The sequence below is a fragment of the Sycon ciliatum genome, chromosome 1, assembly GCF_964019385.1.
Source record: "Sycon ciliatum chromosome 1, ocSycCili1.1, whole genome shotgun sequence".
In the NCBI taxonomy this organism is placed as follows: Eukaryota; Metazoa; Porifera; class Calcarea; order Leucosolenida; family Sycettidae; genus Sycon; species Sycon ciliatum.
In genome coordinates, this window is record NC_088643.1 from 69,695,309 (window position 1) to 69,712,570 (window position 17,262).

Consider the following 17,262-nt stretch of genomic DNA (forward strand, 5'->3'; position numbering starts at 1 on the left):
GGTCAGTGGTGAGGGGCTCGACGGCATGTCGCTAATATGACTGTGCAAATGTCAGTGCATACACTGACACTGAAGAGAGTGGCTATTTACTACGGGTGCAGGCCCATGGTCTGCAAAGTGGCTCGATAGGTGAAAACTGTGGCGTGGAGACAGTAATCGTAATGGTGATAAATAATATTTTAAAATTTTTTAAAGTGCGCACTCATATCACAAACATAGCAACCAACTGTCCAAAGGAGCTTCATGTCCAGAACGTTTTCTTGTCCCAATCATCAGTGGAGTGTCAAAGAAAAAAAAGAAAAGGGCTGTCAAAAGTGGGGTTCGAACCTGAACTGCTGGACTGCTGGAGTTCCAACTAACTTTGGATCTCCCTGTATTTTTGTAGATCTAACTGTATGTGTACAAATGACGTAGAGTTGCATTCTGATGTACGCACGGCTACATCATTGCATACTACACTGTAGTACCACATGACTGGACTACATGTAGCTGTAGTAATCTGGTAATTCAAACAAGAATTAGATAACAGCACGATGGACTACGAGTAAACTTACTTCAACGTTTTCACTTTGTTGCTTGCCCCTAACATCAGCGTGGCATATCACCCACCGCTGTAGTATACTAAATCAGCGGTTCATCATGTCTACTCCGCGAGTGCTGTCTATTCAGAGCCACGTTGTGCGTGGCTACGTTGGAAACAAATCAGCTACATTCCCATTGCAGGTAAGTTGAATAATAAACTTTTACAGATTTGTCATACATGTATGTCTGTGCAATGATGAGTGATCGCACATCTTCTTGTAGCCGCCACTCGTTAATCCTCACACGTGTCAGCCTAGATCCAGCAATGGTTAAGTTTGATTTTGATTTATTCCGGTTTTCAGACTCTTCCTTCCTGGTACATGTAACAGACCCCTATAGATCTAAAATTGATACCTTTTCAAAAAAATAGTTTTGAAAAATGGACTCGGATGGAGAGCCAAGGATAAATTTATAGAAAAGAAAAGGGCCAAGAAACTACAAGGTACGCTGTAATGTCCACTAACATCACCAGATACTAAACAATCTGCTCATGCGATAACATTGCACGACACTGACCGACGGTACTGACGTTCTACAACTAACTGGCTATCAGCTCTAGCACATCTTGGATGCGCACTCCAACAGCCTTCCAACTTGGAAGGTTCTAAGTTTATATTCAATGTTATCGCATGAGCTGATTTAGTAACTGGTGGTGTTAGTGGACATTACAGCGTAACTTGCAGTTTCTTGGTCCTTTTTCTTTTCAAGAAAAATGGCAATAAATAATAAGAAAAGTAAAATATTGCAGATCCGCGCACTAGGTAAAGAACTACTTTTCCGCTTCCGTGGGATGTCACGACCCCATGATCTTGGTCAGGTGCCAGATGCAGCTTCTAAATGGTGGGGGAGAGTAGATCGGATCCACCAACCAGAGTCTTCAGGTTGAAATCATGTGTGCTACGTCCATGTTGTGGTGTATTCACACATGCCTTCCTGGCAGTCAGTGAGTGCGGATTTGTTATTGAAAGCGTGGCCGTGACAACATTTGTACTCATTACTGGAGGACTGCCGTAGGGTCACCAGTGGTTACGGAGTCCACGTACTCACAACTTCAGCAGTACCCCCTGTATACCTTATACTGTACAAGCAGAAAATTTATATTTGTCTGGAATTTAATTTCGTCTTTTTCGTCCAACGAGCTGTTGGACTAAATTAAATGCCGGACTAATATTGATTTGTCCAGCTTTTCAATACACTCTTATGATCCATGGACGAAATTTACAACCGAACGGACTCCCTTTCCTTGGAGTTGGACGAAATTATTGACCGACGAAATTTTCTGCTTACACAGTACATGTTACTATGGTTGCATGTGCTTCAACGCGCGGATCGACTTTGGGCACGCGGTAGTTGCATTTTAGTTGTACGGATTGATTTCCAATGTTATGTCATGCACATTGAATGTATACGCTCTCACCACGGAACTGGTCGGCTGAAACTCATTACAAACTTGAGAAAAATTGACTGGAGAATTTCTAACCTGTTGGAAAAGGCCTTGATCGCCGAATCTCAGCGCCAGATTATTATTATTATTATTATTATTAGTAAATAGGCGTCGAGGCGACAATAGTTTTAGAATTGCGATCAATAGAACGAGCTGAACCGACATTTTCACAAAGGCTTTTATTGTATTCCAAAAAAACCGAGTGGATACGAAGGCAGTGAAGAACATGGAAGAAAGAAAAAATGTGATATGGAAGAAATGATGAACAAAAAATTGTACTTCGAACTAGTTTTCGCACAACACTCCTCAGGAAGCTACGTTGTACTAATGAAAAACAATCCAGAAAGATACTAATAAAGAGAAATGGAGTGAGAAGAAACAACACCTATGAAAATGATAATCCTAGCACTAAGGTAATAACAGGAAAAACTGCGAAAGCACTTAACGAACTTGTAAGGACTACTAGTATACTGTGACACAAGATATGACACCATGGCCAACCAGAGCCAAACAGACAGAACAAGCTGCTACTAAAACAATTTCAAACGAATAATGCTGTCCTTCTGGACACACAGATTAGGCTTATGAATACGTTGACAAACAGCTTCTAACACACTCAACTGCAACTTATAACCATGACGAGCACGGCACAAAACAGAAAAAGAAAAATCAGAATAAACCTTGCAGCAATCAGGACGAGAAGCAAGATGCTTATACACTGATGACTTCCTACTAGAAAACACACGCTCGCACCCACTCTTACTCACACAATCATTCTCGCTCTCACGCTCACCGGAATCACTGGACTCACTGGTCGAATCCTCCTCAACGACGTCCTGCCTCGGAGCAATCCGGTCCCGTCTCCTCCCATCCCTCGTCTCACGTTCCTGTTGTGTATTCCGTTGGCTCGGTACTTCCGTACTGAAATAGGTCATGGTGTAATTAGCAGTTGTTCTTCTGGGTCTCGTTGATATTGAGGTAGGTATTGTTGTCGTCTCTGCCGGTGATGCAGCACGCGATGCTGATGCAAACTTGTCTGCATGCAACACACGTGGCGTCGCCAAAGCCACATCCACCTCCGCTGGTGGAGGGAGTGACTTGGTCATGGCCACGGGAGCCAATGGTGGACTTGTCGAGTGAGACGCTAGGTCCTGTGTTGGCGGAGGTAGTGGTTGTTTACGGGGTCTTCCCCGCGTGGGACGCTCCAGTTGTGCGCTACGTGGGATAATGTGTAAAGGAGTGTGTTGCTTGATGCGTTCGCTCAGGTGCTGAACACTTTTTTTCTTTCTTCCATGTTCTTCACTGCCTTCGTATCCACTCGTTTTTTTTTGGAATACAATAAAAGCCTTTGTGAAAATGTCGGTTCAGCTCGTTCTGTTGATCGCAATTCTAAAAATTATTATTAGTATTATTATTATTGCTGCTTCATCCCATAGCTGAAAAAACACCAGCCAATCAGAGGGGAGAGGGTGATAGCCAACCACGGCGAGGAACAAAAAAAACAAAAACAAATACTAGTATGCAGTTGACAGGAAAAAAAAGAAAGAAAGAAAGAAGAAAATGAAGACCAGACACATGAGCAGAGGAAAATGAAGACCAGACACATGAGCAGGAGTTAGATTAGGCGAGCACCGACAGTTGTGCTTTGAACGATCGCATGGAAGATGAAAGTTTAAGACTCTGGGGGAGACGGAGCCAGTCGGAAATTGCGATAAAAAGTGGAGAACGCAGCAAAATAGAGGTGTTTGCTCTCGGTAAGGTTATAGCATTGCGGGTCCTGGCAGCATTTGAAAACCAATTAAAGGAGTCTAGGTGAGGAGGATTGGGATTGAGGCGAAACATATGTGCAAAGGTGCAGAGGTGGAGGTGCCTCCTCTTGGAAAGAGGTGTGGCGTGAGCAAGCTCGTACAATTCTACTGAAGGGAAATGCCGGGGCTGTCTAAATAATATCTTCAGTAGCTTTTTGTGATGAGTTTCAAGCTTGTTTGCGTACGTAGCATTCAGACCACTCCACACAATATCAGCGTAGTCAAACATGGGACGAATATATGCATTATAAGAAAGAATTTTGCATAAGACAGATAAGTAGTAACAGTGGGCGATAAACATACCAAGTGCCTGGCTTGTGCGATGGCAGATAAAGTCGATGTGGTGCTGCCAGCTGAGGCTCGAGTCCAGAAAAAGACCAAGGTGCTTATGGTCACGGACAACATCTATGCATTGGGGAAATAGAGGGCTTGTGAAGGGGGTCAGGTTATCAGCAAAAGGGAACATGAGAATTTTGGTTTTTTCTAGGTTTGGCTGCAATCTCCAGCGTTTCATCCAGTTGAGAACTCCGTGGATGCTACAGGAAAGGTTTAAATGGAGATCCTGCCGAGTTCCATTGCTGACTAGCAGTGTCGTGTCGTCGGCATACAGCGACAGTCCCTCAACCTGTGCAGGTAGATCGTTCATGTACATGATAAATAATAGTGGTCCTAAAATCGAACCCTGCGGTACTCCAGAGTGAACTGGTAGAGAGCCGGATGTCACGCGCTCCACAACAACATGTTGCCGTCTGTTATGGAGGTAGCTTTGAAGCCAAGAAAGAGCCTGACCCTCTATTCCAAAACTACTGAAGTTTAGCGAGCAGACCGCGATGCCACACTGTGTCGAAGGCTTTCGCCAGATCAAAGAAACAGAGGGCGACCAGCTGGCGGGTGTCACGGAGGGAAGATATTTGCTGCACGAGACGGGATAGCTGGAAGGTAGTGGAGTCTCCTCGTCTAAAATCTGATTGGGCCGGGTGAAGTTGAGGGGACACGAAACAGTAGAGCTGGTCGTACACGATACGCTCACACAGTTTCGAGATCGATGGAAGGAGCGAAATGGGCCTATAGTTACCGGGTTGAGAGCGGTGGCCTTTATTCTTGAAGATGGGGACAACACGGGCAGATTTCCAGGATGATGGGAAGACACCTGACGAGAAGGAAAGATTGAAAATGTGGGATAGGGGAAGAGATATAGACGGGGCCAAACATTTGAAGACTTCATTGGGTATACAATCGGGGCCAGATGACTTATTGTTCTTCAGTTTTCTGATATAATTAAGGATTGCTGCGGGGGTAGTGACAAGTGTCGATAACGTATGTGCCGAGTTGCAGGTAAGCGGAGGGATCACGATGGTAGGATCATCATGGACAGCCACGGAGGCAAATTGCTTGTTCAGTAAATCAGCTCGGGAGGCAGGACTAGACAGCACCTTCCCATCAGGTGCAGACAGAAGGGGTATGGGGACTTTCGTAGATTTCTGCATACGCACGAATTTGTAGAGTGTGGAGCGTTGGGGATCAGTGAGTGTGGCTTGGATAGTGCGGGTGTACTTTCTGTAGGCTGATCTGGTAAGGGACTTAACATTATTTCTTTGGCGCTTGTAGGCGTGTATATTTGCTGAGGAGGGGTATTTCATGCTCACGCTGTACAGGTCAAATTTTCGAGGGGTATTTCATGCTTGCACTGTACAGGTCAAATTTTCGTTTGATCTTTGCTCAAAGTTCATTACCAACCCATGGAGGGTATCGACAGCTGGATTTTCCTGGGTACCCAGCGGAGGGATCGCTCTATTGATAATCAGAAAGGTACTGGGCAAAAACTCGGCTGAGCACAGAACTAAATCCTTCCATTGCGTCATCGACATCGACCGATGACAGCTTGCCGTCCCAGTGAGTGGGCATCAAGGTATTGTTGATTGCTGATTAAATGTGGGCGGGGACACGTTTGAATGCATAGTTGACAGTGTTGGCCTGGGAGCGGGAGTCAGGCGAGTCTCTGGCAGAAGTGAACCCCGGGATCCAGAAACGGCAGAGTATTGGGCAGTGGTCAGAAGCCCCTAGGGGTGGAGTAGGCGAAACTGAAGTCACCAGGTCGGGATAATTTGTAGCGAGCAAGTCAAGGCACGAGGATGAGCCTGACGTGGCCGTGTGAGTTGTAAAATTGACTACTTGGGCGAGTCCGAAGCAGGACAATAAATTTGCTATAGCCTTGTCGGGGGTGTTTGTTGTGTCACTGGCACACCAATCACTGTTGCGTGCGTTGAAGTCACCAGTTAAAACGACCGTTGTAGACGACAAGTTGACTTTGGTCAGGCAATCCTCAATGCATTCACAGAATGACGTGGTGGCTGGGACTGTCTGAGATGGGGGTCTGTAGGTGCAGCAGATTAACAGGGATGCTGCTGTTGGCGAGCCGGGCATCCTCAGTTCTACCCAGGTGGCCTCAAATCCGTCTTGATCAAGGTCTAGGCGATGCTTTACATAGCAGAATCGGTCGTTACGGACGAGGACAGCAACGCCACCATAGCCTCTGCTAGAAGCATTGACAAGTCGATCCCTACGGAAAACGGTGAATCCGGCTAGAGCCAATAGTTGGTGGGGACTGAGCCACGTCTCGCACAGGCAGATGGTGTCCGCAGAGTAAGTTGATGCCTGGAGTGTCAATTCCGCAACCTTGTTGACGATTGATCGGCAGCTGAGGGAAAGAATACACAGGTTTGAGTCGCCTGCTGTGTTGGATTGGGGTTTAGGTGTGTTTGAGGGTGGTGTGTCGGCATTGGGGTGCGTGTTGTTGTTGGGGAAGACGGGGGTGCACGTGGGATAGAAGTGTGGGGCTGTAGGGTTTAAGATATGTATTGCTCTAGAATTTTGATTTAGCGAGAGTGGCTTAGCCGTGTGATTGTGTGGTGCTGCGTGGTACGGAAACGAGGGAGCATCTGGATTCAGGGATGTTGAGGCTGCGTTCGGTGCTCGTGGAGCTGTTGGAGGATTAACATCTAGTAAGAGTGTTGAGGGCATTGTGGTTTACTGTCCTACGCTGTCGGCGGAGAAACGCCAGTTCCTAGCTTGTACGTTTGATGGCCAAAACCCCTCACCGTTAACGGTTGACAGATTATCATCAGGTATGACAACGTGTGCATACGCGAGGCCAAAGTAGCGAGATTCTGCCACGGAACACTTTATCACGGTAACCTTCCAGGCGGCACACCATTTCGCGATTGATTCTGCAGAGCACCCCAGATCAATATTGCTGACGTGAAGTGCAGCGCATTTTACGCGAGCGACACCACGCAGATTCTCCTTTTTTTTTTGAACTGGCTGGTAGTACGATGTAACCGAACTTCGGTACGGGGTTGTAGCGTGGGATGCTGGAGGTCGTTGTACCGGTGGGGCTTGATGTGCTGGTTAGTGTCGGGTCACAGAGCTGTACAGCGGATGTGCGTTGTAAGAGTGGCCGCTTGCTTTGTTGTGGTGTATGGATGTGGATGTGCGTTGGGTGGTGCTGGCTAAAGGTGGCGAGAGAATCCAAACTGCCCTCCTGCAGCGTACTCATTTCACTGCTTGGTGCATCTTTGACTACGGGATTTGCTGTGCCCGTTGGAGCGTACTGTTTCAATTTCTGAACTTCCTCCATCAGCTCAGCTACCTGCTGTTGTAGGCTTGTAATTATTGACAATTGGCCTGCCAGTGCTTTAATTTCCGAAGTAAGACCTTCTAAAGCCCGATTCACAAACTCATCATTCCCACGTGCTGAGGCATCCTGGCCTGAGGCTGCATCATTCTTTAAAACTGAATTATCCTGACCTGAGACTCTGCCGATCCTGTTGTCCCGAAGCATGGTGACCAGCTGCCGACGGGACTTGCCAGAGTAACCACCCAGTTGATGGTCCTTCGCCAGTTGTTTCAGCTCGTCGTTCGAGAGCAAGGCCAAATCCTCTTCTGCTGCACTCATACCTGGTCTAGGCGTCCACGGGTTAGCACAGAACAACAATCACTCGGTGATATGTATATAGAAACTAGATGAGGTGCGGAGTCACGAAACGTGCAACCGCACCCAAAAATTCATGTAATATCAAAGATGATCTTGTCGGCGGTCTTTCCATGTGCAGTTAGCAGCTCACGCTTGGCGTCCGCAAACGTGCTGCATCCGTAACATGCGCTCTCTAACTTGCTGCCAGCAACAGCAACGCGCAATCTGATCAAGTACTCGTCTTCACTAAACTCGCTCTGTGCCGCCACGTCCTCGAATAACTCAAGGTAGGACTCTACCGTTTGCTTACCATCGAACTTAGGCATCTTGATGGCTGGCTTCCTCGCGATGGCACTATTCAGGATGCTGCTGACGTCTCTAGAGGGTCTGGACTGTGTGATTCGCTCCTCTAACTCTGCGACCCTCTGCCGCAGCTCCGCATTGTGTCTACTCTCTTTTCTATCCTCTGCTTGAGCGTCGCGCTCTCTCTGCGTCCGCTCTCTCTCTCCTCGTGTTTCTGGATCCGCTCCTCTACATATTCATGCAGGCTTTCTCCAGTGTAGCCATACGCTTGACCGTTCGCGATCAGATTAGCTTCGATCTGCTCTATGGGTCTAGGATCCTGGCGTGGTCGCCAAAATGATAGTGCCCCCCAGATGGCGATGAGCCTTCGAGCAGTGCGCATACATGTATGCCATCCAGACCACGCTGGGGCGAATAGAGAGAGAACCGGCCACCGGGAGGCGGCTGCGTCGGGCCTAATTGGCATCTGCGAATGCATCATTTCTCTTGTGCCAAGCCACAGATTCCAAAACACTCTAGTTTCAGAAATTTTAGACGCTCAAGATTTTAGGCAGGAGGGCAACAGACCAGGTTAGGTGAACAGAAATGTTAGGTACAAAGAAGCAGTTCCTTATTGGAAGATGTGTATCCGTATACTGGTATGTACAGCTATTGAAATTTTAGGTATGACAGAGATGCACGGAAAGCACTGAAATAAAAATGCATTGGAAACTTGTAAATTTACAGTAACCATGGGTCACAGCATGGGCGGAAAAATCCTCCCGCTTCAAAGCGGGACTAAATCCTGGTTCCTCTTGTTGCTCACTAATGCCAGTAGTAGTGGCCTTAGACTAACCCTTTGTGTACTAGGCTGTCACAGCAGCGGCTTGGCCAAAGGCTAGGCGTGAACTGATTATACCCGGCATGTATTTGAACTGCAGTGCTGGCCAAAGAAATCCAACCTGATGAATAAAGTAGCATTGCGTCGGGCACTACGCATCCCTAGCACTGCACACACTGGTCTGTGCACTCTAACGTGGCGCTACTTTATTCAGGAGGTTGGATTTCTTTGGCCAGAACTGTACTTGTAGCAAACTTGGCTGTAATGATAGTGAAGTTGGTTGCTCGCAAGTTTCGAGCTGGCAGGACAAAGTCTAGCTCGAATGTTGCGAGTGACCAATCATTCAAAGTAGTAATCGATGCAAACCAACAGTTCAATTATTGGAGTATGCGTGCAGCCAAACAAATACTGTAAAAGCCATATATATAACGAAGTGCTAACTCAACGAGTTAACGAGGAGAAATCTGTCGTTAAAATAGAAATCGATACATTTACTGTCCTATTGAGTGTTGAGAATGAGTGAGAATCGTTACCTTTGGTACACGTAAACTATTCAATTTTGGGAAATCGTTATATATGCGCCTCGTTAGAATAATGGCTTTTACAGTAGACCGCTTTGAAATAGTTTAAAAGTGTGGCAGGTCCTTGGTATGCACAACACACAGCAGTAGATGTGATGCTCAGTGTTGTGCACTAATGACACTGAACATGTGATGCTCTTTTTCTTTTCTTTTTCAGGTGTTAGGTTTTGAAGTGGATGCCATCAACTCAGTTCAACTTTGCAATCACACAGGTAACGTTAATGTGAAGCGTATCTGATTTCCAGTACATTGCTGGTGTATTTGAAGAGCTTGCTATTCCATTGCTGTGCTTCCCCTGGCAGATTCTGTCTTGCTACTGGTAAAGTTAGATATCATAATTCCTCTGCCAATGCCACCCTTACCACTGTAATTTAAACACAGAAAGAATGAGGGACGGACAGACGGAATGAGCGGGTGTGTTTTCTTGTGTCTGTTACTAGTACATGGTGTTGTTGTTGTTGTTGTTTTTTATTTGAATTCGCAATACCAAACGGGCAATAAGCCCAATTACATGGAAGCGAATAAAAGAATGCTAAGAATGAGGCATTGGGGTGGATATTATTTCAAGTGGAAATACTGATCCCGGGAGGTACTACAAATAGGTACAATGAAAATCTGAAAAGGCCATGGTTCTGTCGTTTACCATGCTGGAAGCAGCTACATGTAGAAGGAAAAACAACAAGAAAGATGTTTTATCTCATGTATTGGACAAACAGAGCTAACAGGAAAAGACCGTTCGTTATATGCCTATACATACTGTCCGTGTGTGTGGTGACAGATGGTGTGAGGACCTCAGCACAGGACTTCAGGAGGAATCCTGGGACACCGTCGCTGCCCGTTGCTTTCGCAGGGTTGACTTGACTTAGTAGACGGTAGATTACGGAACAAGAGGCTGGCTGGAACGTGTGCAGGCTATCCGATGGAAGTGGGCCGACGGGAGAGGCTAGGCATGATGGGCGCTTTGGATCCGTCACAATGTCATGAAACACGTTGGCTACCTCTTCGATGTTGCAGGTTGGTTCGGTTTTCTGCTTCCCGCGTCCGGTGACGGTATTGATGACTTTCCAAATCTGGCGTGGGTTTCTGGAATGTTCTTGGCATTGACGTGCGAGGTACTCATTCCTACAACGGCGATACATGTTTTTTGCCTGAGTTCGAACCTTCCAGTACTGCTGGTGGAGTTGAACATTTCCTTTGTCGGCCAGCCAAAGGCGATGATACCTTTTCTTCTTCTTGTCCAACTGATAAATGTCGCGGTTTGACCAAGGCACAGGTTCTGCAGATTTCATTGCCCCTTGTACAAGCGGAGCATGTGTGTCCAACACAGTCATAAATCGATCGTGCCAGAGCTCCCAGTAAGTGTCGACCTCGGCATCAGAGGGGAAGTCTTGCGCAAAGCAATATTTAAGGTCCTCGCGAAATAGCGGAATATCGATTTTGTGCAACTTACGTGTTGGTGGAGCACGCACACACTTCTTCGTCTGTACAGCAAAGGTCATAGTAGCACGGACGGTAAAGTGGTCACTTATGGTGGACGGAACGACTGTGCACGTTGACACTGAGTTCTCTGTAGAAAGGACTAATTCTATGGTGTTACCTTGGGGACAGAGAGGTGTAATCCTTGTCGGGGACAGCACGTGGTTTGTGAGGCTGTAAGCAGATGCGACATCTTCAAGGTGATGACGTTGCGCCATTCTCTGGCCTCGGAACATGTCCACATTGAAGTCTCCTACAACGGTCATTGATGTTGTCACCAGAGACGCTCTATGGAAGGCAGAGTCCAGGAGAGTCCAGTACGCGACAGGCTCCTGCGGGGGACGATATACACATCCGAACAGGTGCTTCTGGGACTTCGATCGCAGCAGTATCCAGACGGCTTCCACGCCGTCTAGGCGGAGATTTGGCTGTGGCGTGATGGGAAGTGATGATTTGTTGTAGATACATACACCGCCTCCAGTCCTGTTTTCGCGGTCACATCTGGTAAGGTTATAACCTGGGATTTGTACTTCTCCGTCAGAGATCGCGCTGTTTAGCCATGTTTCGGCTATACACAGGATGTCGTACTTGGGGATCAGTTCGGTTAGAGCATGGACCTTGAAGCGGAGACTGCATACGTTCATGAACCCTAAGGACAAGTGGGATGTGTCGTGGTTGGTACATGATCGCAGATTTCGGTTGCTCATTGGTATGAAAGATGATGCTAGGGGATTTAGTGATGTAGAGAAAAGGAAGAACTAATGTGTGTGAAATTTCCTATCATTTTCAATGTAATATACATGACTATTTTGTTGAATGAGGATACATTATGTAGCAATGGTGTACGTACGTCCGAGGTTGGGGCTTGTTAGCGACTGCAGGTGTCGTTAGCCGCCTGGCTGTGCCTGCGGGCGTTAGCGGCTCCCTGCCTGGCTCCCTGAATAATGTTGTCGGCTAGAACCTCGTAATGTGATCCTGTCCGGTGCAGAACACTACTCAAGGCATCATCCAGGAGCTCACAATTGGCAGCTTGGTTACCTGGTCTCTGGTCGGCCGTTTGTTGACTCTTCTTTTTCGGCCTACGGGCTGGTGTGAAGCCATCACTGTCGTCATCTTCTTGTGCCGTATCATCTGTAGGCGTGTGCTCAGCCCTGGACTTGCCACGCACGGCGGGGGTTGTCTGACCTGCCCTGGGCTTGAGCTCACTGGAGTTCAAGTCTACCGTAGCGTTGTTATCCTCAATAGGTTCAACTGTTGACGTAGCATTGTTATCCTCAACAGGTGCTGTTGATGTTTTGGTCAGTTCTTTTTGTATCACAGTGGTCTCACGGGATGTCTGGCGGCGTGGGCAGCTACGGGATTTGTGACCCGGCTGGTGACATTCCCAGCATGTCGATTCTTGTCCCTCGTGCCAAAGGCGCAACCTTGTTTTCATTTCTGGTACAACTAGCGTACTGGGGATTGACCTCAGGGGCGTACCGAGTATGAACCGTCCCCCGCTCTCAACCATCACATCCACCCCCTCTGCAAGGCGGACTTTCTGCTGTGATGGTCCACGGACAATTTTCATAAATGGTTCTAGCATGGTGACCAAAGTGGCATCCTCGAGGACAAAGGGGCACCCAATTACATGTAGCCGGACAACATCATCACCATAAAAGGGACGTATCTGCACAGCAATGTTCCTGACGGTCAAGCCCTCCGACAGCAGCCTTTGGAGACACTCTTCCTTATCCAGAGTTACTACGCAATGTCCCCGGATACGATCAAAATTTACCTGCTTGATGCAGTCAGGGCTCCTTATTTGGGCTGCCAAAGCGTCAAGGTAGGGCCGAAAAGACTCTCGGCCGTAGCCATCTACCGGAAAGGAACAGTAATGGTACATATCAGCAGCACTGCTCGATCTGACCAAAGATGGATCAGCGCACCAAAATTCCAAACCGACTTCACGTCGAATTTCTTGGTCCCTGTTACATGCTGCAAGACATTCGTGACCGTTGCACTCTGTTGTCCTGCTGGTTCTTGTTGCTCTCTTCTACTGTTCAGGCTATGCACATTTTGCTGGTCAAGTACTGCAGTCATCCGACTTCGATACGCTAGTCAACGGACTAGCCACGAATGGACTGACACATGAATACACACACATTCTCACTGGTGAGTTGCTGTAGCTTTCTGGTCCATGATCATAGTGTCCTGGGAGGTTGGGGACTTAGACTTCCTGATAAATGGTGTGTGCAAGTCCATATATAAGTATTTGTTTCTCTACATCTCTTTCCTGTTCGTATGTAGGGTATGTGGGATCGGAAAGTTTCTTGCAAAGTGTATGCAGGACAGTGAAGGAACTCAAGGAGTCTAATCCAGACCTGACTTTCGGTAAGCTGCTCAGTGATCAATGATCATCTGTTTCTCAATGCAAGGCCGTGCGGCGATGAGAGAATTGGAAAGTAATTACTCGTTCAGTCTGCAAATCTCTTGTGCCTTTGCTGTCTTGTTGCTGCTGTTTTGTGCTCTTTTTATCCAGTTTGTGATCCAGTGATGGGTGATAATGGCAAATTTGTAAGTGTGTCTATCTTGTTTTGTCTGTACAACTTTTCCATACAACACGATTTGCTTTCTTGCATTTTGGCTGCCTACATTGCTACATTGCTTGCAGCCAGTGCCAGATACATACACATCCGTGATGGGCGCAAGTATGGTGTGTGTGTGTGTGTGTGTGTGTGTGTGTGTGTGTGTGGGTGTGGGTGTGTGTGTGTGTGCGTGCGTGTCTGCTTGAACGTACATGCACTACTGTACTTATACAGTCTTGTTGTGCCTGTTCGAGTTTATCAAGCTCGATCCTGAGACACAATGCAGAAGCTGTATCTTCTTATTACCCATATTTCTACTTTCAACCCTCCACCTGCACACGTTGTGACAGTGTGTGGCTTTGCAATGACGTGTGACTGGTTTCTGCAGTACGTACCAGAAACCCTGCTGCCCATCTATCGTGATCAGCTGATCCAGTATGCAGATGTGATCACACCTAACCAATTTGAAGCAGAGTAAGTTGTAGGTGTGAGTGCAGTGTTAATGTTGTTGATGGTAATGGTGGCAGTGGTGTTGGTCAGTGGTGTTATTTTGTTCTACATTGATTCTTTTTGAACTAGTTCTTGTCTCTATTTTTTTTTAATTCAGTGGATTACCAAAACAGGCCTAACCTAGTTACATTGCTCCCACTGCGATGTGTTCCTTCCCCGTACATGACCACTTCATGGCTGCCTTGCCAGAGTGACTGTCCAGTGCTAATTGTTTGCCGTATGTGAACCAACACACACGTGCATGCATGTGTACATCTGTGTGTATGTGTGTGTGTGTGTGTGTGTGTGTGTGTGTGTGTGTGTGTGTGTGTGTATGTTCAGACTCCTGACTGGTGTCACTATCACCACTAAGGATGATGCGCTGAGGGCCATCAGCGTACTGCACAGCCGGGGCTGCAAGGTTGTCATCATCACCAGCTCTAATCTGAGCGGCAAAGATGACTCGCTGCTTTTGCTGGGCAGCACCAAGGGAGGTATGTCACATGCATACAGTCGGGGAGTGCATTGTATTTCCTGCAAGTACATAATAGTAGGCTAATACCTGTATTGAACGGTGTTAACTATTGGAACAGCTGGTGCTCATCATCCTTCAAGACCTGTCTTTCGTGTGTCTTCAGCCTCCACTCCCGTATCTTGAAAATAATGCTGCATGACACCCATCCAGTACAATGCCATCCAACATGTAATTCCGTGCAGCTCACAGTGTGACGCGGAATGTACTTTGCAAAACGTTGTGACCTTTCTCTCTGATCGACCGGTGGTTTCCCCCCATTGTTCTATATGATATATCCTTCCGTGTTCAGGCGATAAAATCGAAATGACCATTCCCCTACTACCAGCTACGTTTGTTGGAACTGGTGATTTGTTCACTGCACTGACAATGGCATGGCTACACCGTGGCGAGGCCTTACCGTCAGCATGCCAGAAGACCCTCAGCACTATGCAGACGATCCTGTCGCGAACACTGGCCCATGCCCGTGGTAAGTCATGATAGGCATGTGTCTGTGTGTGTGGGGGGGGGGGGGGCATGAGTATGGGCTGGGAAGAGGGGGGGGGGGGGGCATTAGTGTGGGCTGGAGATTGGTGCGGGGTGGACCAGTAACCAATCCTACCCGTCGCATAGGAGGAGCACCGGACATGACCACAACAATGTACTGCAGGTAGTACAGGTACTCACCAATTTCTGCATACAGTCTACATTACAGTGTAGGCAGTCTGCTTGGGCGTGGACTTCCCTGATCAGAAGAGCATGTGTTATGCCACTCATATCATGTCAGTGATGTCATATTTGCGCACATTCTGGATCAAGTCAAGAATCTAACGAGAGCAGACTATTGTTCTGCCTACTGTCGATACTAAATTTGCAGTCACCCATGCTGTCATTGTGCTTCAAAACCAACCATCACGTACCAGTTCAACATGCATTTTAGCGATTCACTAACCTTTTTAGCTGCATTGGGCAAGAAGAATGCCTCAGTTCCGGTGTTGCACCGTAGCTTCTGTCTTTTAAACCAAAGAAACCTGTGCCAAACAGAGGCATACATTGTCTATACTAGCCTAGGGATGTTCCTTTCTGATATGTAAACAGCTCTTAGTTCTTTGCTGCTCCTACAGTTGCTCCCAATACTTGCTGTTTTTTTTGCTGATGGTGATCATTTCAATGTTTTTCCTCGCAGAGCAATCACATGGCAGCGAGCCCAGCGCAGCGCAGCTGGAGCTGCGTCTGATCCAAAGCAAGGACGTCATTGAGAGCCCGCCACCAGGCAGCTGTCAGCCAACCGTTCTCTCCTAACACAGCGGAGCAGGTGTCAGCGTGTATTGCTGAAAGGGAAACTAACTTATGGCACGTTACAGCCTGTTGTGAGCTACATGTACACGTACACATAGACCATGCTGTCTTTTCTGTGTCACTCACTGTTATGACTCTACATGGAAGGCTGATGACCTCGATCAGATGAGACCTACTTTTTAAACGCTAGGAGTGGGACGAAGTACTGCTCCTTTATGCCTTTCATCTGGGCCGCAATGCGCTCAGCACAGCATTCTCAGAGACCAATTTGTCTTCAGCCGATGCGTATCCATGTCACATTGTGTTGACGTTTGTCCAAGCTGTGCACAATGTCTCGTTGTCATCCTGCTTTTGCTGATGGGAAACAGTCCACAATGCAGTCGCTGCACAGCATACCGGTATGCGTATCTTATTCTATTTTCAGTATCACATGTGATTTGATCTCCCCCCCCCCCCCCCCCCCCCGGCTTTTCTCTCCCCAGCCAACATCAACAGACCGCGTTGAAACACGCGTTGGTATGTCACTATTTAATACTTAGCACTTGTGCGTGTAAGACCGGACACATGAATGGAATGTCGCTAGATAATACTCCACTACTGCTAGTGTGCTCTACTGGTGTGTGTTCAGTGTGACAGGTTGCTTGTTCTTGTGTGTGTTTAGCTATTGAAACCAGGGAGTACTAACAAAAACAGGTGATGAAACTGCAAACCAAACCCGGGAACGTACACAGAGATTGCCTCGCGGGGAAAACGTGTGTACATGTAGAAAGTTATTTTTTTAAAACTTCAAATACAGTTCACAATTCGTGTTCTGTTACTAGTGTACAATTCCACCACCATGCCCACATATCCGTGTGACCGTCGTGCATTTAGCAGTTCTCGTGCTCTTGCCGTACGTGGACGTGTGGGCGTTTGGTTTAGCTCGCAGGTGAGATGCTCTGGCGAAGTCGGAAACTCGCGGCACAGCGCTGCACTTGCACCAGCGACTGACGCTGCCTACTTAGCGCCCATTAGAAAATCCGTTGACTCACTGCAATTATGAAGGTCTGTGCAACATGTAACAGCCGTTTTTTATGTACATGACATTGTACTTTGTAGTTTTGCGTTTTGCCAGTTTTGGTGCAAGTGCCGCAGTATAGTATTAGTAGTGGTCATGGCGACCATGATGTAACAAAAAATTAATAAAATTAATAATTGAGACTTCCTCCTTCCTGTAGCTGTCGACATGTCGACGTCGTGTGATGACAATCGCGCGCCAGTTTGTATGGCCCAAGGAACAACATTTTCATTTTGTAATCGCTGTCATCTGCATCATGTCGTGTCCCCCTAATTATTTAGGGAGGTAGCAGAAACAACAGTTACTATGAGTAGTTTCCTTTGCCACAGTTAGATTGCGCACACAGACAGGC

At 47.2% G+C, this 17,262-nt stretch overlaps 1 protein-coding gene across 1 annotated transcript; it reads left to right on the forward strand.

Annotated features, from left to right (window-relative positions):
• The first annotated feature begins 499 nt into the window (after positions 1-499).
• LOC135805158 (pyridoxal kinase-like) lies at positions 500-16,450 on the forward strand. The gene is made up of 9 exons (XM_065319161.1): positions 500-723; positions 9,669-9,723; positions 13,034-13,141; positions 13,277-13,360; positions 13,509-13,543; positions 13,943-14,028; positions 14,386-14,537; positions 14,868-15,044; positions 15,741-16,450. Exons 1-9 carry the CDS (start codon positions 640-642, stop codon positions 15,854-15,856), a joined length of 897 nt encoding a protein of 298 aa, XP_065175233.1. The 5' UTR covers positions 500-639; the 3' UTR covers positions 15,857-16,450.
• Positions 16,451-17,262: the final 812 nt, after the last annotated feature.